At 46.7% G+C, this 26,441-nt stretch overlaps 1 protein-coding gene across 1 annotated transcript; it reads left to right on the top strand.

The window, feature by feature from the left end:
- Positions 1-232: 232 nt before the first annotated feature.
- On the top strand, positions 233-26,441 carry SIGLEC15 (sialic acid binding Ig like lectin 15). The gene is made up of 4 exons (XM_083151849.1): positions 233-257; positions 22,286-22,669; positions 24,692-25,069; positions 26,048-26,441. Exons 1-4 carry the CDS (start codon positions 233-235, stop codon positions 26,080-26,082), a joined length of 822 nt encoding a protein of 273 aa, XP_083007975.1. The 3' UTR covers positions 26,083-26,441.

Below are 26,441 nucleotides of genomic sequence, written 5' to 3'. Positions count from 1 at the left end.
ACTATCTCTATTCACTGAGCAAAGCAGATCCTGGAACGCAGGCTTATTCACCCAAGGATGCCGGCGGCCAATTAAAATGCTGCAACGGCTTTTGAGCCAATCAGAGCAGCTGATGGTATGCAAGCTCTGATTGGCTCACCAGCCGGTGCTGCATTTTAATTGGCCGCTGGCATTGTGAGTTGAAGAAGCCTGCGCTCCGGGACCTCCGGGCTGCAGCTCAGTGGAAAAGGAAATGGGGGAGCAGGAACCGGGATACGGTAAGTCAAGTGAGGAGGGGGGGGGGGCCTGGGGCCCAGACTGGAAATGAGTCCCGGGCCCCAAAATTCCTGATGGCAACCCTGCGTAAGAGTATTTCAGGCAAAGCAATGCTCTGGCATCATAGCTTAACAAGCGCCATCTAGTGGTCGCCGGGGCACACACCACTTGAATTCCCCCCGTAGATGTGAGGATTATTTGCCTTTTATCATATAGAAAATTAACTTTATTAACCATGCTATACGAAGGGATGCGGTCATTCGTCAGACTGCATTTAGGTCTACAGTCATTAGGTCGACCCCACTAGGTCGACTGGCAGGAAGGTCGACCTGACTTAAGGTCGACATGGGCCAAGGTCGACATGACTTAAGGTCGAATTTGCATAAAGGTCGACATGAGGAAGGTCGACTGGTCATAAGGTCGACATGGGTTTTTCACTGTTTTTTGAGCCGACATGTGCCGACAGGCGGTATTTCATGCCCTACCATCCACTAGGGCGTGGTGGGAGAATAAAATAGTGTGCCGAGCGCAGCGAGGCACCGTGCCCGAAGCATTGCGAGCGATGCGAGGGTCCGATTCTCATTGCCAACTGTGTCCATGTCGACTGTGTCGACATTCGGATCAAAAAACAGTGAAAAACCCATGTCGACCTTATGACCAGTCGACCTTCCTCATGTCGACCTTTATGCAAATTCGACCTTAAGTCATGTCGACCTTAAGTCATGTCGACCTTGGCCCATGTCGACCTTAAGTCAGGTCGACCTTCCTGCCAGTCGACCTAGTGGGGTCGACCTAATGACTGTAGACCTAAATGCAGTCTGACGAATGATCCCATTCCCATACGAATATGTAAGATTCTTAATAAACAGATGTGACTATAAATCTGGTTTCTGTGTAATTCAGGGCCTAATTCACCCTAACTCTGCGTGCAGTAAATTCACTGCGGGGACCAATGGTGCGGCTCTGCGCATGTGTATTGGAGAATAATATACGCATGTACAGGGCCGCTGTGCGAATGCAAAGAGGGAGGTAGGCAGTGGGGGCGGACCGGGTTGCCCAGCGTTTTCTTGGCGTGTCCCCATGCAAATGCAGGATGGTGAAAGCCTGCACAGCGCGGGGGCGGCTGACATCACATGACGTCAGCCCCCGCCCCATTCTCTGCCATTTACGAGCCAAATACGTTAGTTTAAACTTTATTTGCGACGGCCTAAAAAAATCATCTGAGGGTCGCTGGCCATCAAATAATTTTTCAGACGTACGCTCGCATGTGCGAGCATACACATCCATCCGCACGCCGCCACGTATATCCACGGGGAGGCGGAAGCGGGCATTCGTTCACCCGGCAGGCAGCGTCATCCTGCTCAATAAGCAGCGATAGACCGCTGCATAGCGAGCCAACATGAATTAGGCCCTTAATGGAAAACACAGAATTATGTAATCCGTCCGAAATGTCTCTACAAGGTTCTACAAGACGCTCAGAACAGACACAATGTTCAGATCCTTTTATGTAATAATATTATCAGACCTGTAATCTGCCATCTTTACATCACCTCCGCTAATCCCGTCATTACTTGTTATGCCAACAAGACACAGAGAACATGTTGTAGACCGTCAGTGTAGACTGAGGAACAAAGGGCCAATGTGCTGTCTGGGCTGCTATCTTACAGTACATCATTTACCTAAACCAGGGGGACAAGGAATGTCTCAGACCTGTTCTATAAAGCATTCATGAAAATGATACAGCTGAAAGAGGGTCAATGAAATAGTCAGAATGGGGCTCTGGGGCCAGGGCCGGCGCCACCACTAGGCAGGACTAGGCATTTGCCTAGGGCGCCGGCCACTGGAGGGCGGTACTGAGCCGCCAAGGTACCATAGAGAGGTACCAGAAAGCAGGGAGCGGGGAGCAGGTAAGACTGTCATCCTCCCTCTCCCCTCCCCGACCCCCATCCCGCCCGTTAATCAACGCTGCCCGCTCCCTGCTTGGGGGATTTCAGCGCTGCAGTATCGCCCGCACCTCCCCCCCCCCCCCCCCGTGCCGCATCACAGTGTTATCGCACTCTCCCCCCGTGCCGCATCACAGTATTATAGCAACCCCCCCACCCCCATGCCGCATCGCGGGCGGCGGGCAGTGCGGGGGGGGCTTTGCCTGGGGGCGGGCGGGGAGATTTGCCTGGGGCGGGCGGGGGGCTTGCACCGGCCCTGTCTGGGGCTATGGGGAGACGCCTGACTCATGTTATACCCGGTGTGCCGGACACAGCATATTTTTAACATGAGGATAAATGTGGAACATCCAGACCAGGTTTTATTAGATCCAGTCCATGTTTCCTAACTGATGTGATCTAGGTTGGGCTGATTAGCAGCACCTGTGATCTCCTGATATAAGTGTTCCCAGGGCAGGAGGTCATTGTTCCTGATGGTGGAACAGCTGTCCAGGTGATAGGCTGGGGTGTGGGCTACGGTAGGGACCACTGGAGATTTCTGAAGTGTTTGTACTATGCTGTGATTATCTGTATGCTGCAGTCTGATCCAGTGTATGTGCTTCCTTGTCACGTACGTTATCTGTTTCCTATACATATGGAGCTTATTTATTCATATCAGTCATGGAGAACTTGGAGGAAGGTGTCCCCTATATTACTGCTGCCTGATTTGGTGGCAAAATTATTTATTTCACTCATGGGGATCTGAGGATGAGTCCCAATACTGGCATACATTAAGGCCTGGTGGCATTTTGATATGGGGCGTTGTTCTTATCCTCTCTCATCTTTAGGTGACATTCCTTTGGTCGGTTTTGTGCACTTGTCAACGGTCCTACCTGGCATCAGACATTCCATACATACTTGCCTACCCTCCCGGAATGGCCGGGAGGGTCCCGCAAATCGGGTCCCCCTCCCGGTCCCCCGGGAAGGGGGGCAAGTCTCCCGCATTTCCCTACAGCCCCGGCTCCCCCTCTCCCCGCGGTCTAAAAACTATGACTTTCGCGGGTCCGCGGGGAGGGGGCGGGGCTAAATGACGAAATTCGCGGCATTTCTCTGCATTTTTAGCCCCTCCCCCCACCCACGGACCCGCAAATTGAGGCTTCAGCCCGTCATGGGGGCGGGGCTTGATGACATCACCCGTGCCCCGCCCCCAAAACGAAGCCTCTACCCGCCCCCTTTCCCTCCTCTCCGGGCTTCTCCCGGAAAGGAGTATGCCAAAGTCGGCAAGTATGATTCCATATCTTAGGATCATGCTTTCTACGAAGATCTGTTGATCCACATTCCCAGCTGACATTTTCCCATGAATTACGCATCGCACTGAAGCCCTATTATCTTCCTCTCTCTCTGTATCATCTGTGTTTGGACTGTCACCAGGATCTACTGTGTGTCCAGGGTGATGGTTTGGCAAAGTTAATGTAAACCCCAGCAACAAATGTGATTGACCCAAGGTTAAGTCCAGTGTAGTTTTATTAGGCTGTGTATATTATTGAGCGAGTGAAGGTATGGCTGTTCTCCGCATTGATTATTGCAATAGCGTCCTTACCGGTCTTCCTAAGAAGAGACAGTACTTATGTATTATCTGGGCGCCCGATTTTTTCATTGCATGCCGCTACTTAAGGCATGCGATGCAATGCAATTTTTCATTGTAAAGACCCAATTTTTAATTGTATAGTCAACCATGGGTGATTTCATACCCCCACTCTCCAACTACGCATGGAGTTGATTTTATATAGTGTGGCGAGCGCAGTGAGCCACCGAGCCCGAAGCGTGGCGAGCGGACGCAGAATACATGTAAAGTAATCCGCTGCGCTCGCCACGCTTCGGGCTCGGTGGCTCGCTGCCCTCGCCACACTATATAAAATCAACTCCATGCGTAGTTGGAGAGTGGGGGTATGAAATCACCCATGGGTGACTATACAATGAAAAATCGGGTCTTTACAATGAAAAATCGCATCGCATGAATTGTATGCCACCATATTGCATGCGATGCGATGCGATGAAAAAATCGAGCGCCCAGATATTACATAAGTACCGAAGAGACTCTCACCACTACAATCCGTATTGAATGCAGCTGGGAGTCTGAGACTTCCTGGCTGGACATTCATCGTCTGCTGATCCGTTCTGTCAGTCCCTCCATTGGTTGACTGTATATTCCCGCATTCAAAATAAAATACTTTTACTCACATACAAAGCCATTACTCTGACTACACCGACTTATATCTCTTTGCTTATCTCAAAATATATCCCCACCCGACCTCTCCGCTCTGCACAAGATCTCTCATCCCCACTCATTACTTGCTCCCACTTACACTTGCAGGATATTTGTCGGGCAGCACCCACCCTATGGAATGCCCTTCCACGCACATTAAGACTTTACTCTAGCCCCCAAACTTTCAAACTCACCTCTTCAGGCAGCCTATCATATTCAGGAACCCAACACAATCTCCGGTAGCTTTCATATCTAATTGCATCCCATCAGGACTGTCTTGTAATCTGGTGGGACTGCCATGCTATGGAATCCTATCCTTATGTATCCCTCCTATTATCCCTATAGATTGTAGTAGTAGTAGTACGTTTATTTATAAGGTTCCGCAAAGTGTCCGCAGCGCCGTACATAGCAAACAAAAAAACAAATGACAAGGTAACGTACAGGGTGTGTTGAAAAATACAGTATAAATAGGGGTATAGCTGGTAGAAATAAAATCAGCATCAGTTCAGAAGTAGGTGTGGAAATTGTCGAGGAGACTGAAGATGAAGTAGAGGAAGGGAAGAACAGGCCAGGAGCACAGGTGAGGTAATGAGGTAGGGTGAGTACGTGAGGAAGGAGGACCCTACTCATAAGAGTTAACATACTAAAAATAGGTGGGTGGACGAACGAAAAACAATAGGATAAGTAGGAACGGAGGGGAACGGAGGCAGGATAGGAGGATCAAAAGAGATGAAGAGGAGGGATAAACTTTATAAAATTTTAAACTTGCGAGCAGGGCCCTCCTACCTTCATGTCGGTTTGTATCTACCCAGTTTGTTTAATCACTTTTGTCTCCAATTGTAAAGCGCAACGGTATATGCTGCCCTATATAAGACTCTGTAGATAAATAAATACTCACTGTTATAGAGGGTACACACGGTGAGATATGCGCTATATTTCTATTTGATTTTGCTTATAGAAGCAAAATCGAATTGAACTTGAATGCACATTAAATACTTTTATTAGCATTCGATGCAGATCCGATCCCGATGCGCGCTCCCATGTAGTGGAAATCGAATAGTAAAAAAGTCTAATAGTAATATCTAAGACTAATAATAGTTAGTGCAAATCTAATGGGTTCAATGCTGCATTCAATTTGATCCTGATTCAATTTCAACCTCCTGCCTGAAGGATCAGGAACACTGTGGGATCGAACTGAAATCAAATAGGAGTAGAAAAAACATCAGTAGAGGAGTTGAAGAATACTTGAACCAGTGAAATAAGGGCGCTAAACAAAATGGTGTGAGGGAAGAATATTCTTAGAAAAAAGAGACTAATACTCCCCTGTTTTTGACCTCCTTTTGTCCTCCTTTTCAAAGTCTCCTTCCACGTATGTATATATAAGGAAAAAGACAAGAAAGGGAGAGAGAGGGCAACTTCCCTCTTGAATCCTGTTGTGACTTGTTTACAGAATTCAAAACAGAGTGCTCATATATTACAATATGTATTGAAAAAGTGTATATATGATGGAGGTTATGTCCCCCCTTTCCAATGCACTCACAGGGTAACAAATCACAAATTGCTCTTCATAAACCTTAAAATATGGTCACACAGAATTTCTTAAGCCAAATAAGTATATGGGGTGGATCCCCCCTACCCGGTGTACTCATTTAGAGTCAGGCAAAGATTCGCGTATCTCACAGATCTTTGATCCCCGATGTTCTCTGTTTCTGGATACTATGATGTCATAGGCATTCCAGGGTAGAAGAAAAGAAATGACACTGCGAGATACTGTATATTTAAAACAGATATCTCTTTATTAGTGAATTACAGCGTCATTAAAAACATATATATTCCTGAAAAAACAATTTCCACTTTGGAGCCACTGGAACTATTGTGGACCGGTGCAACCTGAAGTTCTTAGATGTTATGAAGGTGGGCAGGGTACGTGGGGCCCCGTTATTTACCTGACCACTAGAGACTTCCAGGTGTTCCCGTCCAATAGACCACAGGCGTCCAAGAGGAAGAAAAGTTTGGTGTGTTTAAGAGAGGATCATCCACCGACGCGTTTCGATCCAAACCGGATCTTTTTCAAGGTACAGTGTCATTTCTTTTCTTCTACCCTGGAATGCCTATGACATCATAGTATCCAGAAACAGAGAACATCGGGGATCAAAGATCTGTGAGATACGCGAATCTTTGCCTGACTCTGAGTGAGTACACCGGGTAGGGGGGATCCACCCCTAATACTTATTTGGCTTAAGAAATTCTGTGTGACCATATTTTAAGGTTTATGAAGAGCGGTTTGTGATTTGTTACCCTGTGAGTGCATTGGAAAGGGGGGACATAACCTCCATCATATATACACTTTTTCAATACATATTGTAATATATGAGCACTCTGTTTTGAATTCTGTAAACAAGACACAACAGGATTACACGAGGGAAGTTGCCCTCTCTCTCCCTTTCTTGTCTTTTTCCTTATATATACATACGTGGAAGGAGACTTTGAAAAGGAGGACAAAAGGAGGTCAAAAACAGGGGAGTATTAGTCTCTTTTTTCTAAGAATATTCTTCCCTCACACCATTTTGTTTAGTGCCCTTATTTCACTGGTTCAAGTATTCTTCAACTCCTCTACAGTTTTCACAAATGGTCTGGGTGGGTCCTTTTTTCACTTGAACCCGAAATATAGGCAGCTTTAACTGCGCAGATTAGTGTAGACCCCATTCTTTCACTTTTCAAGAAAAAACATCAGAACAGGTCGAATAGGCCAAATCTACTCGAAATCAAATTGAATACGGAATCAAACCATGTGCACCCACTATTACACTGGTTGATGAGAATAAAGTAGAGCTTGGAGAGGCCTAGCGCCCTCACAGATTGCCAGCCGAGGACTGTCCCTTAGGGTAAACAAATTCCCCTCCCCCCACCACCCCCGTGCAGCCGTTACCTCAGCCGCGATTGTGCTGCCAGTCAGTGTAGGGAAGCCGGGGAGTGCGGAGGGGAGCCGGGGTGCGGGGGGTGTTGTGCGGCGGCAGGGGGGGATTTACCTCCTGCCGCATCCGACCGTGTGCGCCTAGTCCCGGTTCTCCCGGCTGCTGCTGCTAGTACTGAGAAGTGACACTTGGAAAATGGCTGCCCCCATACAGCAGACAAAAAACTGTCTGCAGTATGGGGGCAGCCATTTTCCGAGTGTCTCTTTTTGTATTAGCAGCGCTGCAGCAGTAGCCGGGAGAGCTGGGACCCGGCACAGGCGCTGGCAGCAGAACTTGGCAGTGAGTAACTAATAATAGTCCCGCAGCCCCCCCCCCCCCCCGGCGCCCACACCTCCTCAGCGCCTCCCCGCCACCACGGGGGCTGCGGGCCTATAGTTACGCCACTGATCTTGATAAGGAAATGACGCATATTTAAAAACTATGCAGTAGTGAAAGGGTTTATGTGTATATCAAATATAAGAAACAATGTTGAGCCTTAAACTCAGCACTCATATCTCTGCCCCCACGCATCTGACCCATGTTTGTTCCTGTGGAAGATGCAAGAATTCGTCCTGCACCCAAAGCAGGAATTTATGAGAACAGCATCGGTTACAAGGAACAAGCTTGTTATTTTATTTATTTTATAAAAAAAAAAAAAAGACAATAAAAACCATCTCGAAAAGAAAAAGGTGTGCAATTATCATGACATCCAACATATTGTGGAAATGTTATTAGACATGTTATTGACATAATGCCACCAATCTTCATATACAAAAGAGTTAAAGACATTCATATTATAAACAGGCATAATAATACAATGCTGTATGGTAAAGAAAAGAACAAGAAAAGGGAGAAGAAGAAAGAGAAAAAGAGTAAAAGCAGGTCTCTAGCCTGATGTATTAAAGTGGGAATAATCTGGGGATTCCTTGTATTCAAGCCATCCCAACCATGTAGCAGTAAAGACCTGAGGAGACTCCTTCAAAAAGGAAGTCAAATCTTCCATGGTCATATAGAGTTCTATCCTACGGAACCAGTTCGTAATGGGGGGGACTAAGGTGGACCTACAATGACAAGGTAGAATCGCCCTGGCTGCGTTCATTAAGTGTCTAATTAATGACTTTTTAAACTGGGAAATGGGAATGTCCATAAGATTAAGCAACCAAAACTCCGGCTCAAAGGGGAGAGAGGAATTCGTAATCCTCTCTGAGATAGCATGAACCTGACTGCAGTACGTTTGAATAATTGGGCAAGACCACCATATATGTAGTGGCGATCCCGGACGCTGACCACATCTCCAGCAAAGATCAGGTAACAGAAAAAGGTTGGTTGGCGCTAACCCGATTGGGGGAGTGATAACTTACAAGCTGCAGGTCCTCAAAGAGGGGGGGCTGCCCTCTAATAGATAATATGAACAAATGGTTTTTATGAGGTCTTGCGCTCAGTAGGTTTAATTATAACAATATGCAAATGAAGCTGGACGTGATTGCAGGTGAATACAAGCACACTTTTATTGCTGCAGTGGGGAACAGAGTAAATCATGTGTCTTTAAACGCATGTAATAGACAATGTCCAGTGTATGCAGATCAATAAGCAAGTGCTGTGGTGCACAAAATAATGAGCCTGTGGCTCAAGTCTCTGGTGGGTGGGTAGCGGGATGAAAGCACAAGTGGTGGAGAAAGGCAGTCTGGAATGGGGGGGGGGAGGGAAAGTCTGAGTGGCACAGGACTGGTGGTGCGGGGGGCTGGCGTCCCGTCCCGACCGCAGTACACCTCTGACCTGTGTTTGCCGGACTGTGTCCTCCTCTGGTCCCACGTCGCGATCACCTTTCGATGCGCACCTCAGTCGTGCAGCCCGCCGGGCTCCACAGATTGTGTCTGGGGTGAGACTTCCGGGTACCGTTATCGCGAGATCCCGGCACCGGTGCCTCAGTCCCTTCACGCTCCGTGCGCTCTACTCCCAGCCGGGAGGAGACTTGGACTAGGTAGGATGTGGTGTCTCTCCAACGCGTTGCGACCCTTGAAGGGTCTTCTTCAGGGAGTAATGTTTGTGGAGTGGTCTGGACGTGGTTTTTAACTATTTGCCGGTGGGAGGCGCTGAATGTCCGGTGGCCATCTTTGTTGAGGGCAAATAGCCCATTCTTGTTTTGTGCAGTTAAACTCAGGGAACTGTTTGTTTTCAGGTATCAGAACTGCAAATATAACGGCTGGCAAACTTGTATGAAAGCGCAAAAGATTGTAACAGGCTGATAATTTAACTACTAAACGGTGGGAGGCGCTGAATGTCCGGTGGCCATCTTTGTTGAGGGCAAATATCCCATTCTCGCTTTATGTAATTAGGATAAGGGAACTGTGTGTTTTCAGGTAACAGAACTGCAAGTTTATGGCAGGCAAGCTTATATGAACTGGCGAAAGACTGTAACAGGCTGATAGTAATTAAGTTATCATAATCATCTATGTGATGAAATGTGCGGGATTCAATGTGTCCGGTATTTTAAGGGATGGTAAATGTCCCTAATGGTTTTAGTAATTACTTATAGACCTAACCTCATTATCTGCGTTTAGGCCCCTTGGTACCATGGATCTGAGTGTAAAGATCCACTTTAATTCTTCCTTATTGATGGTTTGGATGAAGTCGCCCCCTCGCCAGTTTTTGTGCACTAGTTTAATCCCTATGATAGATAATCCTGTGGAGTTACTGTTATGCACGTCTTTAAAATGCTTTGAGAGGTTATGTGTTTCTGATCCTTTGTTAATATTTCTTATGTGTTCTGACGCTCTTATCTTTAATTTTCTGGTTGTTCTACCTACGTACTGCAGGCCACACGGGCAGGTGGCTAGGTATATGACTCCCGTGTGGTCGCAGGTGATGTGGTCTGCAGTACGTAGGTAGAACAACCAGAAAATTAAAGATAAGAGCGTCAGAACACATAAGAAATATTAACAAAGGATCAGAAACACATAACCTCTCAAAGCATTTTAAAGACGTGCATAACAGTAACTCCACAGGATTATCTATCATAGGGATTAAACTAGTGCACAAAAACTGGCGAGGGGGCGACTTCATCCAAACCATCAATAAGGAAGAATTAAAGTGGATCTTTACACTCAGATCCATGGTACCAAGGGGCCTAAACGCAGATAATGAGGTTAGGTCTATAAGTAATTACTAAAACCATTAGGGACATTTACCATCCCTTAAAATACCGGACACATTGAATCCCGCACATTTCATCACATAGATGATTATGATAACTTAATTACTATCAGCCTGTTACAGTCTTTCGCCAGTTCATATAAGCTTGCCTGCCATAAACTTGCAGTTCTGTTACCTGAAAACACACAGTTCCCTTATCCTAATTACATAAAGCGAGAATGGGATATTTGCCCTCAACAAAGATGGCCACCGGACATTCAGCGCCTCCCACCGTTTAGTAGTTAAATTATCAGCCTGTTACAATCTTTTGCGCTTTCATACAAGTTTGCCAGCCGTTATATTTGCAGTTCTGATACCTGAAAACAAACAGTTCCCTGAGTTTAACTGCACAAAACAAGAATGGGCTATTTGCCCTCAACAAAGATGGCCACCGGACATTCAGCGCCTCCCACCGGCAAATAGTTAAAAACCACGTCCAGACCACTCCACAAACATTACTCCCTGAAGAAGACCCTTCAAGGGTCGCAACGCGTTGGAGAGACACCACATCCTACCTAGTCCAAGTCTCCTCCCGGCTGGGAGTAGAGCGCACGGAGCGTGAAGGGACTGAGGCACCGGTGCCGGGATCTCGCGATAACGGTACCCGGAAGTCTCACCCCAGACACAATCTGTGGAGCCCGGCGGGCTGCACGACTGAGGTGCGCATCGAAAGGTGATCGCGACGTGGGACCAGAGGAGGACACAGTCCGGCAAACACAGGTCAGAGGTGTACTGCGGTCGGGACGGGACGCCAGCCCCCCGCACCACCAGTCCTGTGCCACTCAGACTTTCCCTCCCCCCCCCCATTCCAGACTGCCTTTCTCCACCACTTGTGCTTTCATCCCGCTACCCACCCACCAGAGACTTGAGCCACAGGCTCATTATTTTGTGCACCACAGCACTTGCTTATTGATCTGCATACACTGGACATTGTCTATTACATGCGTTTAAAGACACATGATTTACTCTGTTCCCCACTGCAGCAATAAAAGTGTGCTTGTATTCACCTGCAATCACGTCCAGCTTCATTTGCATATTGTTATAATTAAACCTACTGAGCGCAAGACCTCATAAAAACCATTTGTTCAAAGATCAGGTAACGCCTGATTCATTTTATGTAATATAGTGGGACATCTATACCATCGGGACAATATTTTATATTGGGTTTCTAGCAAGACACAAAGTCTTGAGAAAGCATGTAGTGAAACTCTTCTTATCCTCCTCCTACTCTACTACCTCCCCTCTTGATCCTATACCTGCACAAGTAAAAATCTATCTCCTGTGCTTATTGCAACCTTAACTAAAATCTGCAATCTCTCTCTTGCTACTTGTAATTTTCCTTCTCTGCTCAAACATGCAGTGATTACTCCCATTCTGAAAAAACACAATTCTTACCCTACCTCTCTCTCTATTGTCCTATCTCTCAGCTCCCATGCCTCTCCAAGCTACTGGAGAGACTTGTCTACTCTCACCTCACAAACTTTCTTAACTCTCACACACTATTAGACCCGCTTCAGTCAGGCTTTCGCTCTCAACACTCCACTGAGACAGCACTGACTAAAGTGGTGAATGATCTGGTAACTGCTAAGTCTAAAGGCCATTACTCACTACTTATTCTTCTACATCTTTCTGCTGCGTTTGACACTGTGGATCATACTCTTCTCTTACAAACACTACACTCCCTAGGTCTTAATGATACAGCCCTTTCCTGATTCACATCTTACCTATCTGATCGCTCTTTCAGTGTTCGCTTCTCTAACTCTACTACTAGCAAAGAGATATAAGCTGGTGCAGTATGGTTAATAGCTTTATATGCGAGTGGAAGTGTTTTATATTGAATACGGTAAGATACAGGCAACCAATGGAGGAACTGGCAGAGCGGAATAGCACACGATGATCTTGCAAGGAAGATCAGCCTAGCAGCAGCATTTAAAATTGATTGTAGTGGTGAGAGTCTGTTCTTGGGAAGACCAGTTAGGAGACTATTGCAATAATCAATGCGGGATATAATGAGTAGATTGTCGAGTTGTCAACAGCGATGGAGATATCAGGATGGTAACTGTTCTTAGTTGGCGGGAATATAAGTAATTCAGTTTTGGAAATATTGAGTTTGATTTGGTGAGAAGACATCCAAGATGAGATGGCGGAGAGACATTCAGTGACTCGGCCCAAAACCACTGGTGACAACATTGGGGTTTATAGATAGATTTGAGTCTCGTCCACATATAAGTGATACTGAAATCCAAAAGAACTGATTAGTTTGCCAAGAGAGGAAGTATAGCTTGAGAAAAGCAGAGGACCTAAGACTGAGCCTTGCAGAACTCTAACTGACAGGTAATAAAGAGGAAGTAGAATCAGAGAAGCGAACACTGAAAGAGCGATCAGATAGGTAAGATGTGAACCAGGAAAGGTTGTATCATTAAGACCTAGGGAGTGTAGTGTTTGTAAGAGAAGAGTGTGATCCACAGTGTCAAACGCAGCAGAAAGATCTAGAAGAATAAGTAGTGAGTAATGGCCTTTAGACTTAGCAGTTACCAGATCATTCACCACTTTAGTCAGTGCTGTCTCAGTGGAGTGTTGAGAGTGAAAGCCTGACTGAAGCGGGTCTAATAGGGTGTGAGAGTTAAGAAAGTTTGTGAGGTGAGAGTAGACAAGTCTCTCCAGTAGCTTGGAGAGGCATGGGAGCTGAGAGATAGGACAATAGAGTGAGTTAGGGTCACAATTGTGTTTTTTTCAGAATGGGAGTAATCACTGCATGTTTGAGCAAAAAAGGAAAAGTACCAGTAGCAAGAGAGAGATTGCAGATTTTAGTAAAGGTTGGAATAATCACAGGAAATAGATTTTTAATGACTTGTGCAGGTATAGGATCAAGAGGAGAGGTAGTAGAGTAGGAGGATAAGAAGAGTGTGGAAACTTTCTTTTCATTTGTGAGCCCAAATGAAGAGAAAGTGCCAGAGGGTTCAGGTGGGGAAGAAAGAGGGTTAGAGGTTGTGGAAGAGCATACCATTTCATCTCGGATGTTATCAATCTTGTCCTTAAAGTAGGAGTCAAGTTCTTGTGCACTGATAGTAGCCAGTGGGTAAGGAGCAGGAGTGTACAGAAGAGACTTACAAGTGTTAAAAAGTCACTTAGAGTTGGTGGCATGAGAAGAGATGAGAGATTGGAAGTATGTTTTTTAGCAGTGGCCAAAGCATTGCAGTAGGAGTGGTATCTAGTCTTATATGTGAGGAAATCAGTCATACTACAAGATTTATGCCAGTGGCGGTCTGCTTTACGTGACTGAGTTCGTAGTTGTCTTGTTATTTTGGAGTGCCACGGTTGGCATCTAAGCCTGCGGGGAGTGTAATGGGTAGCTGGAGCCACGTCATCAAGGGCTGTTTCAAGAGTCTGGTAGAGGTGGGAAACAGCAGAGTCGGGATAGGTAAGTGTAGGAATTAGAGAGCTGTTGTTGCAGAGAGGTGGTAAGTTGTGGAAAATTAATAGCATTAGTATTTGTGCGGGTTAGAGTAGGCTTGCATGATTTCAGTGTCAGTGAGCTTGGGGTGATGGAGGAGAGCGAGAGGGTAATGAGATTGTGATCAGAGAGAGGGAAGGTAGTGTTAGTAAAATCAGAGACTGAGCACAGCCTGGTGAAAACAAGGTCAAGGCAGTGGCCTTCCTCATGAGTAGAGGCGTCAGACCACTGGGAGAGGAGGTTAGAGAGAGGAGTTTGGAAGCCTGCAGAGATTTTTTGACTGTCAATCGCAATATTGAAGTCACTCAGGATGAAGGTGGAGATGTCAGAGGATAAGAAGTTGGGGAGCCAGGCAGAGAAATCTTCCAGAGATTGAGATTTAGGAAGCCCAGACGGGCGATAGATAGCAGCAACACGCAGAGAGAAAGGGGGAAAAAATCCTAATAGAGTGAACTTCAAATGATGCGAAAGTGAGTGAAGGAACTGGTGGTAGAACTGAGTATGTGAAGGATTGTGAAGGATTGTGACAGTAATATACCTACCCCACCTCCTTTGCAGTTACCAGGCCTGGAGTTGTGAGTGAAGTGGAAACCACCATGTGACAGTGCCACAGGCGAGGCCGTGTCTGATTATATGTTTACATCCTTGTCTCCACCCACAGACTGGGGGTTAGGCACGCCCTCCAGCCAATTGTGAGCCAAGAATTCCCAATGCCCGCTTATTTTTGGCTGGTGGGCAGTCTTTGAAGCACAGAAGATGTGAGTATAATTTCTTTCAACAAAGACCCCTAATGGATTCTACATGGAGAAAGGGACTTGAGGGAATCTATAGATGAGTATGAGTGGATTGTAATGATTGTAGTGTGAAATAAAGTTTTACTTTTCATATGTGTCCGTGTTTTATTTAACTATTTGTACGGTTGTGGAACTACAAGTGCCAGCGGACCCTTTATTGCCCTGCATGCTGGGACTTGTGGTTCACCAAGTCTTACAGCACTAGGGACAGCCCTAGGCTTCAGCCTGGGCAGTGTTAATCCTGGTGGGAGACATCCCTTCATTGGGGGGGTCCACACTCTCTGCCCGGGCCGATTGGTCAGGGGCTAAATGCTTTGGCAAGGGGAGCATACGTAAAAAGTTTCCCCTGGCTGTGGTATTACCCTGCTGGCTGGTTGGGCCTGGTGCTGTTTCTCAAAATACGGGGGACTCCTAGTGGTTTTGCCCCCTGTATTTTGTGAACCAGGACTGGCCCTTGAGCCTGGTGCTGGTTTAAAAAATTCTGGGGATCCCTTATGTTGTTTGTCCCATGAATTTTTAAAATCAGGACTGGGTCTTTGAGCCAGGGGCTGATTACGGTTGTGGGGGACCCAGTGCCATTATTTTTTTTATTATTTAATAATTTTTTTACACTGAAGCCTGCACGGACCTGACTTGACTGATCTAAGAATTACAGATGGCGCGGGTCTCTTCTTTGCAGGGGATGGTGATGGCGACGCCAGCCGCCATCACCCGCCACCCACCATCTGTATCTGCGAAAGGGGACGCGCGCACACGAGATGCGTGCGCGTCCCCTTTTGCACGTATCCCCCGGGTCCCCGACGGCTTGTCGGCGGTCACCCGGGGTCCCCACCGCCTCCCCGCACCCCCCCTAACCCTGTCCGTCTCCCTGAATTTAAGACGGACAGGGTTCCCGTCGCCCCGCCGCCCGGAAACTGAGCCTCAAGCGCGTCTCAGTCAGATGAGAGCCGGGCTGCTGGCGGATCACCAGCGGTGACGTTCTGGCGATTCGCCAGCAAGAGGGAGCCGGGCTCCATCTGTAGTTGTATTTTCAGGCGTATTTTCACAGCAATTAGCGGCCATATATTACAAAGGGTTGGGATCATTTGGTCTATTGCATTATGGTCGAAAGTCATTAGGTCGAATCCATTAGGTCGACATGCTAAAAGGTCGACATGACTCTAGGTCGACATGGGAAAAGGTCGACATGATTCTAGGTCGAAAGGTCATTAGTTCGACAGGTCATTAGTTCGACAAGGTCATTAGTTCGACATTGTCTATGTCGACATTCACAAGGTCGACATGGGGTTTTTCACTGTATTTTTACCTGAATGTCAACACAGTCGACATGGACACAGTTTAAAGTGCACTGCATCCCCTCGCATCGCTCGCTGCGCTCGGCACACTATTTTATTCTCCCACCACGCCCTAGTGGATGGTAGGGCATGAAATACCGCCTGTCGGCACATGTTGGCTCAAAAAACAGTGAAAAACTCCATGTCGACCTTGTGAATGTCGACATAGATAATGTCGAACTAATGACCTTGTTGAACTAATGACCTGTCGAACTAATGACCTTTCGAACTAGAATCATGTCGACCTTTTCCCATGTCGACCTAGAGTCATGTCGACCTTTTAGCATGTCGACCTAATGGATTCGACCTAATGACCATAATGCAGTAGACCAAATGACCGCATCCCATTACGAATGGCCACTTAGTAAATTAGTAATCACCATTTGACTGAATGGTGAGTCCTATTCGTATTCTTTCACAAATAAGAATGTGCCATGAATACAAATATGAATGGCCGTATTTTCTGCATAGTAATTGCTAGAAATACGTGTAGGCAGTCGTCTTTGCATACAACTGCCTACGAATATGCCTATTTCAGGCGTATTCAGGTTAGTAAATTCCCCCCAGCATCCCTGATTATCTTCTGCAGTCCCCAGTACATAAATGTAAAGTCACAAAACATCTGCAGTTGTGTAATGTCTCCCTCTGGTGTCTGTTGTAGAACATGATGGTTGTTTTAAAAAAAGATTAATAGTAAATACATCGATACCATATTCATGCTCAAATAAAAAAAAAACTTGGAATGGATAAGGGGCGGCTGTCAGTCACACAGCACTAAAAAGAAAAACAAAAAAATCTGCTCATGCCATTCAATTCTCGGTGATGTCTTCCTGCACACCTCACTGCTACTTACACATACTTGCCTACTTTAAACTTCACCTCTCCGGGAGAAGCCCAGAGAGGCAACACGCCAGGGGGGCGGGGGCAAGGCTGACATCGGCTTGCCCCCCCCCCCCCCTCCGCGTGCCGCGGAGAGTGGGTGGGGCTTAAATGACTCGACATGCTCTAGGTCGACACCTCAAAAAGGTCAACTGGGTCAAAGAGTCCACACAAGCAATATCCACAGGTGTTTTTTCATACTTTTTCATACTTAACTATCCACATGGACATACATGGAGACTATAACAGTGCCCGCAGCATGGCGAGTAAAGCGAGGGGACACGGTACACTGCTAGGAAGTCTGTGTTGAACTACAGATCCCATCATGCCCTGCATCAGTTTTAGCATGGCCAAATAGTAAAACTGCATACCTCCCAACTTCTGAACCCTCTGAAGAGGGACACTTCTTCAGAGGGGGTGCGGCCTATGCAAATGAGGGCTCCGTCTGGCCACGCCCCTGTTTTTCACCCTCTGCGCTGCCGGCCGAGGGCAGGGGAAGGGACCGTCCCAAAAAAGGGACGGTCCCACAAAAAAAACGGGACAGTTGGGAGGTATGAAACTGTAGCAGGGCATGCTGGGATGTGTAGTTCAACAACAGCTGGAGTGTCAACGTTAGCCATCACTGAGTGTTAACCTTATTTGGACCTTATAACCCGGTCCCATACCCTAACGGAGATCCTACCGCCTGCAACTCCGGCAATGTACCTCCATTTGGCGAAACAGCGGCCTCTGTCACTCCCTCCCCACACCCAAATGGCATCAATCATTGGCAGTGCGATGCCGTCCTATTTTCGTCGTCGCTGGACCCGATTGCGCATGTGCAGATCAGGTCCTGCACACGGCACCAACTTTGCTACAGGCGCAGTAATGTCATCCACATGGGAATGACCCCCAGAATCCCCAGGGAGACATTTTGGGCAAAGGGATTTACATCTGTGACCTAGAACCAAAAACAGATTTCCCCAGTAATATAGAAGGGCCAATGTAAGGGCTGACGGTATTTTTAGCACTTGTTCTCCGAGCATCTTCCTCATAGTCATGTGAGCATGTAGGAAAATGCTAGTAGGCATCAGAGTCGCACCAGTGTCACAGAAGCCGCCTCTGTCACCACACTTCCCCTGACCTCCTGTGCGTTCAGTCACTCAGCAATCGGGATCAGCAAAGATGAGGAGGAAATTACTATTGGTATTTGTTTCTTTCACCTGCATCCTTAACACCGGTGAGTCTTAGGGGTATAGGCCCTTATTCTAGTTCACTCTTTCTGACAAAATCCTTCTTAGATGGACAAAACAATGTGCACTGCAGGGGGGCAGATGTAAAATGTGCAGAGAGAATTAGATTTGGGTGAGTTATTTTGTTTCTGTGCAGGGTAAATGCTGGCTGCTTTATTTTTACACTGCAATATAGATCTCACTTTGAAGTAAAACCCCACCCAAATCTAATTCTCTCTGCACATGTTACATCTGCCCCACCTGCAGTGCACATGGTTTTGCCCATCTAAGAAGGATTTTGTCAGAAAGAGTGAACTAGAATAAGGCCCATAGTTACTAAAAGTGCGGGTTTACAAAAGTGGACCTGTTGCCCATAGCAACCAATCAGATTCTACTTATAATTTATCTAGCACCGTCTAGAAGATAATAGCTAGAGCCTGGTTGCTACGTGCAACACCTCCACTTTTATAAACCTGCACTTCAGTAAACAAACCGCTTAGTATCTGTATTCAAAAATTATTCTGTGTTATGTGCTCATAGAATTACGCAGCATTTCTGCCAATCTGCACCAATGCTCGTAGACGGTAGTATCTAGGTGCACAGGTAGGGGGCACTAGCCAACATGGGGTTTGCCAGCTGTAGGCATGCTGGAACTTGTAATCCTGTCACATCAGAATAGGCACAGGTTGGTTTAGACTTTAGAGGCATCTACAGGTAAATTTACTAAAGCTTCTAAAAATGATGATGAAGGTGATGTTACCCCTAGCAACCTAGCAGATTCTGTCATTTCTCTGTTGCATCCTAGAAAATGATAGACAGAATCTGGTTGGTTGCTACGGGCAACATCACCCATTTTTAGAAGCTCCATGGACCCTACCTCCCAACCCTAACACCCCCCTCCCCACACACACACCTATCCTTAGAATCTCCCTCCCAGCCCTAATCCTACCCAAGGTATCCCTAGACCCTCTTCCAAAACTACCCCCCTTCCAATGTATCCATGGACCCTACCTCCCAACCCTATCCTCCCCAACCTATCCCTAGAATCTCCCAACCCTGAACCTACCCAAGGTATCACTAGCCACTCTTCCAATGTATCAATGGTCCCTACCTCACAACCCTAACCCCCAACATATCCATAGACCTTACTTCCCAACCCTAAGCCCCCAACCTATCCCTAGACCCTACTTCCCAACCCTAACCCCCCCCCCCCCAACCTATCCGTAGACACTACTTCCCAACCCTAAACTCACCCAAGGAATCCCTAGACCCTCTTCCAATACTTACCCTCCTTTCCAATGTATCCATGGACCTTACCTCCCAAACCCTAACCCCCAACCTATCCCTAGACCCTAACTTCCAATGCTAAACCTACCAAAGGTATGCCTAGACCCTCTCCCAACACTAAGCCCCCTTTTCCAATGTATCCATGGACCCTACCTCCCAACCTACCCCCAGAACCGACTTCCCAACCATAACCCCCAACCTATCCCTAGACCCTACTTCCCAACCCTAACCCCCCAATGGGATACGGTCATTTGGTCTACAACATGATGGTCGACAAGCATTGGGTCGACCACCATTAGGTCGACATGGGTTTAGGTCGACAGGTCATTAGGTTGCCATAAGCATTAATTCGACAGTGTCTAGGTCGACAGTCAAAGTCGACATGGGGTTTTTCCCTGTTTTTTAAACCAACATGTGCCGGCAGGCGGTTTATCATGCCCTACCATCCACTAGGGCATGGAGGAGAATAAAATAGTGTGCCGAGCGCAGCGAGGCACCGTGGCCGAAGCATCACGAGTGCAGTGAGCGATGCGAGGGGATGTGGTGCACTTCAAACTGTGACCATGTCGACTGTGTCGATATTTGGGTCAAAAAACAGTGAAAAACCCCATGTCAACCTTTTGAATGTTAACTTAGACACTGTAGACCTAATGCTTGTGTTGACCTAATGCGTGTGTTGACCTGATGCCATGTCGACCTAGACCCATGTCGACCTAGTGGAGTTGACCTAGTGGAATTGACCTAATGCTTGTCGACCATCATGCTGTAGACCAGGGGTGTCAAACTCAAATTCAATCAGCAGTTTGGTCACCCTCAAAGGGCCGGTTGTATGTGTAGGTCCCCCTGTATAATTATAATGCCATGACACCACAGGTTGCTCCCCCTGTATAATATAAAATGAATGCCATGACACCACAGGCTGCTCCCCCTGTATAATAATAATGCCATGACACCACAGACTGCTCCCCCTGTATAATATAATAAAAGTAATGCCATGACACATAAATGATTATACAGGAGGAGCAGCCTGTGGTGTCATGGCATTATTATTATTATACACGGGGACACCTCAGGAAACAGCAGATATATATATTTTTTTTATTGTGAGTGTGATCCTCATCCTCACTTACTGTTTCTCCGTCTGTCCTGCAGCTGCTGCGGCTTCCAGCTTTTCTTCACTGCTTGCTGCAGCCACACTGTCCCCGACTCCCGGTCCAGCTTCCCTGCCTGCTCCTACTTCTCTACAGATGCATGGGCGGGCGACGTCATCGTCATGACGTCCCCACCCAGTGTCTGTCACTGCCGGGCATCAGAGGGAACAGGCGGCCGGACCCTCCTCCACGTAGCCGTGGAGGCCGGCGGCCATGTTTCTGTAGCCGCATACATATTTGCCTACAGGAACATGGCCGCCGACAGTGGAGGAACAGGTAAGGCGGCCGCGGTGGGGTGGGTGAGAGGAGGTGGCCTAGGCAGGAGCTGGGACACACTGCCCTGCGTGCTATCTCCTCGCGCGGGCCACATAACGAGGTCTGGCGGGCCGGATTTGGCCGCGGGCCTTGTGTTTGACACACGTGCTGTAGACCAAAGTATCCCAACCCCCCCAAACCGATCCTAGACCCTACTTCCCAACCCTAACCCCCCCCTCCCCCAACTATCCCTAGAATCTTTTTTCCAACCCGAAACCCACCCAAGGTATCCCTTGACTCTCTTCCAACAATAACCACCCCTTCCAATGTATCCATGGACCCTACCTCCCAACCCTAACCCCCCCCCAACCTATATCTAGACCCTACCTTGCAACCTGACCCTAGACCCTACTACCCAACCCTAACCCCCAACCTAACCCTAGACCTTACCTCTCAACCCTAACCCCCCCCCCCCCATCATAACCCTAGACCTTACCTCCCACCCAACCCTAACCTCCCCTCAAAAGTATCCCTAGACCTTCCCTCCCAGCCTCTCCACCCCCCCAACTTGTGGCTAAACCTAACACCCACACACACAGCCTAACAAGGTCGGCATACTTATGATTGGGTCGACGGTTGTCGGCATTTCTAGTGATATCAGGATTCCAGTGCCGATTTTGTGGCTGCCGGACAGGATTTCAGTGCTGGGATTTTCACTGCAACATCCTGATCAGCTACATGCTGGATGCATTCCTTTAATGGCAGAGAGTTTACCAGGCATATTACATGACTACGTACATGATTTCTTACTATGGTGGTTTTCACAAAAGGATGTTTATATTATTTTCCAGGCAGCTGTTTGTTTCCATTGTCCTGTATCTGACACACTTCCCTATTCACGTCTCTGTCATGATGTCATTATTATTATACTGTATGCACCCAGCAGTTTTCTGTTGTAGGCAGAGGCAATGGGAAAATTGCAGAGGAGATGCAAAGACAACTGATGGAAATCAGAAAGATCAATTTATTATTATTATTATTATTATTATAATTTATTTATTTGGCGCCACAAGGGTTCCGCAGCGCCTATCAATATAAAAATGAGGAAATAAAACAAATAATGAATTACATTACGAGGCAATTTAGGACACTGCGACCCATGAGTGGGAGAGGAGGGCTGTCTCACTGAAATCAGGGCGCTTGGGCGGTATCAATGTTTAAAAAAAGGGATTTGTAGAAAACTCAGTGAAAAATCAGTATTTTCATTCATTTCATTGTGCGTGTATCGATAACTGTTCCATAGATCATTTTACACCAGCCGTGCTTCATTACAGGGGTCTGCGGAAACTCCTGGTCCCTCCAAGTATCCAAGGATGTTATCGGTGAGATAGGTAAAGCCGCCACTTTGCCCTGTTTGTTTACCCATCCTCACAAGAACCATAACGGCGGCCTAACGGTCATATGGCGGATCAGGCAACCGTACAACGGTACCGTGGTGTTCAAGTGTGTGAGCAACGGCGGGAACGACCCGTGTAAGATCGCGGTGAACTACATGAACAAGTTCAAACTGATTGGGAACCTCCGTAATAACAACATCTCCATCAGCATCGAGAACCTGACGTGGGAGGACGGTAATAAGTATTATTGCAGGGTGGAGCTGTCCAGTGATCGGCACGACAAGTACGAAACAAAACACGGGACGTGGCTGCACATATCTGGTGAGAACTACATCGATGCAATCGGACGCTACAGCTGGCGAAACGCGTTATTCCACACACACACACAAAAAACAATTGACATTACCACAGGGCCTCGTTTTATTAACCCTGGCATTTTTAGCAGATATTTTGAGGATCTCTGACAGTAACCTTGTCACCTTAAAGGGTTAAATATACTTTCCTCAAAAGATAAAGCTATTTTTTTGCCACTAAGCCCCGATATCGGATCCGATACGATTTCCCGGCGGTCGGGATCCCGGCGGTCGGAATCCCGACACTGGAATCCCGACCGCCGAAATCCCGACAAGGGGGGGACATGGATCGCCCCCCCTTGCGGGCTCACTGCGCTCGCCACGCAGCGGGCCCGGTGCCTCGCTACGCTCGGCACGCTATTTTATTCTCCCTCTATGGGTGTCGTGGACACCCACGGAGGGAGAAAGTTTCGGGATTTCGGCGGTCGGGATTCCAGTGTCGGGATTCCGACCGCCGGGATCCCGACCGCCGGCAAATTAACCGCATCCCCCGATATCAGACTATTATACTGCATTACGTACCTTCCAACTTCACATGTGTCCATTCAGGATTCGCAGCTCCGTAGGCACGGTTGAAGAGAGCGGGCCTAAAGTGGATGGGGGCAGAGCATCAGGTGGAGGAGCGGCCTCACTGCACAAACCCCCGTAATTGTTATTTTGGGGATGCAAAAACCTACTGAAAATTTTTCTCCTGACTGTAAGGTAAATTTGCTGAGATGGGCATTCTATTGAAGATGGGATGTTTCCCATAGCAACCAGTGAGATTCTACTTTTTATTTATTTAGGATCTTCTAGAAGTTAATAGATCGTATCTGACTGGTTACCATAGCAACATCCCATCTTCAATAAATTAGTAAATTTACCCCTGCGAATTGTATTAAAATTGTTATTAAAAAAAAAAGATACTTGTTTAGTTTCACGGTGGAAGCATGGCCGCGCGATACTTCCGGGTCGGCGTCACCTCTCGCTCGCCACACTTTCTAAAATAAACTCCATGCCAAAGTGGATAGTTCATACCCCCACTATCCACATTGACATAGAGTTGATTCTAGATAGTGTGCCGAGCGTAGCGAGCCACCGAGCCCGAAGCGTGGGCGAACGCAGCAAAGCCCGCAAGTGGACACAGACGCTGCCGCCGTGAAACTAAACAAGTACCAAAAATATTTCTCTCACCAAAGTAACTGGTGAGGCAGTGGCCATATGTTTATGTATACACTACTAGATTAATATCATACATTCCTTTACATATAATACAGCCTGTATTAGGGGGTATTTATCAAAGCATTGAGAGAGAGATAAAGCAACACTAACCAATCAGCTCCTAAAGGGTACACATTATACAATTATCTGTCAGATGATCTGTCCAATCTGGCTGGTGCAAATGACAATCTACCATTTGCTCCTAAAATTGGAAAAACAGATAAAACAATTGCTGACCATGATTAAATGGGTTTGAATTGACCAATTTGCTTAAATTACCATTTTGCCTGTTTTCCAGTGTTTGAGATCGAATGGTCGATTGTCATTTGTTTTCATACATTGACAGATTTTTGTTCCAGCCAGCCAGACTGGACAGATCATCCGAGAGATAATTCGGCCTGATTCAGACCTGACCGCACAGGTACGAATTCTGAGCAAATATGTCCAAATCCTGCCGGAAGCCGCTCCCCCTATAGTTATTTTTCCACCAATCACCAGTCATTGCAGCTGCCGTGGAGCCCAGGACTTACTCATTGGCTGCGATGGATGAATACAGGCACATCCGGCCTGCTGCTGACATCACACACCCTCCTCTAACAGGTGGCCACACCCAGCATTTTACTTGCCCTACCCAAAAAAATCCTCTGTAGAACGCAAATCTAATCACAATTTTATTTCTAAAAGACTCTTAGGAATAATTAAAAAAAAGTCATACATAAGAAACAGTTGGTTACAGACTATGAAACGCGTCAGCTTCTGCAGACCATAATATAATGTGTATATTTCGCAGCCCCTCCCAGGATTGTGAATATTACAGTCGGCTTTGATCCCCGCTGGGGATATCATGCCCTCTGTACCACTGAAGGGGAACCTTTGCCCACCCTGGTCTGGATTGACCCCTTCAATAACCACCAAGACAGAATAATTACCGGGCCAATCCTGAGGCACCAGAAAGCAACGGAACTCCATAATCTGCAGCTGGAAGGGAAGTACACGTGTGTCGCTACAAACAGTCATGGAAAAGTGGAGGGATCGGTGTATTTCTTTAAGTTCACACCGGGGGGCGACAGCAGCAGCAGCCTTGTGTATGTTGTACTACTGTCCGCCGTCGGGGCCAAGTTACTGATATTATTCCTGATGATTGGCGCAGTGCGCTATTACAGCAAAGGTGGGTGTGTGCATTTTATTGTAAACTGTTGGTTTTTTATTGTACAGTTGGTTGCCCAATTTGCAGGAGTGGACATAAATGGAAAGGTTGGAATTTTATAAAAATAAATGTAAAAAAAATTGAACAAAAGGGAACAGTAAATACAGTTCAAGGTATCATGGGTGTAAGTTCATAGTATGCACCCATTGACTGTAACAAATCTACATGGTAGAGTGGAGAGAGATTTGTCCTAGTTCAGTGGAATGCTCAGTCTTTCTTTGATGGTTCCCCTCTGGCAGCTGGAGCCCAGCGGCCAATGCCTCCAATGTCTCTGGGAGTTAGGCAATTCTGTAACCATTGGGCCACATTGTAAAAGCGGGCTAGCCCCATGTATCTATACTTCCCATATGCAATTGTCTAATGCAAACATGATTTCATATTCCTTTTAAAATATTGTGTTACTATTACATCCTTCTGCACAGCTCACTTTCAGTAGTCTGTCATTATTAATGGTGGAGGATCATGTGCTAATTAATAGCTATTACCTTTTATTTCTCAGGCGCTATAAAGTTTCTGCAGTGGGTGGAGGGGAGCAGTGACATGAGGGAGATTGCTAGACTAATCAGGGAGAGAGGGAGATTGTTGTTATTTCAGGGAGTCTCCTGCAGAATACAGGAGGGGAGGTAACTATGATATAACAGTGTAATGTGGGTTAGGTGACATGAGGGAGATTGCTAGACTAATGAGGCAGCGAGGGAGATTGCTGCTATTTCAGGGAGTCTCCTGCAGAATGCAGCTGGGGAGGTAACTATGATATAACAGTGTAATGTGGGCTAGGTGACATGAGGGAGATTGCTAGACTAATGAGGGAGAGAGGGAGATTGTTGTTATTTCAGGGAGTAGGGTAGGAAACTATGCATTATCTGTACATGGAATATTATTTCACAGCTAAAGTAAGAACCGTGCATTCATTTCTACGGTTTTCTTTTCCCCATACAGACGATACGCAGACTATAGCTGACCCTGCGCGGTGAGTAACAGCTACATATCACTTCTAACATTAACAGAGAATTGGAAACTGGAACAATCTGGGTCCACAATAACCGATATGCTCAGTCAACGATATTTCCCTTGAACTCCCCGAGCTCCAGAATGAACGATATGGTTTGTTCACACTGAAAGAGTTAACAAATGATAAAGATATATCGTTTATTTTACCAGTGACAATCATATTTTATAAAAAGTATTATCGTTATCATTCATTATCGTACACACAATACCTAGTTGTCAATGACATAGTTTGCGAAAATGAGCTGCATCGGCGATTCGCTGCGAATCCATTGTGTGTGTGTGTGTGTGTGTGTGTGTGTGTGCAGTATGTGCAGGACTTACT

This window comes from Crinia signifera, chromosome 1, assembly GCF_055691185.1.
Source record: "Crinia signifera chromosome 1, ASM5569118v1, whole genome shotgun sequence".
NCBI classification, from domain to species: domain Eukaryota; kingdom Metazoa; phylum Chordata; class Amphibia; order Anura; family Myobatrachidae; genus Crinia; species Crinia signifera.
Note: the sequence above shows the minus strand (reverse complement) of the source record. Positions and strands in the feature narration are given on the sequence as shown.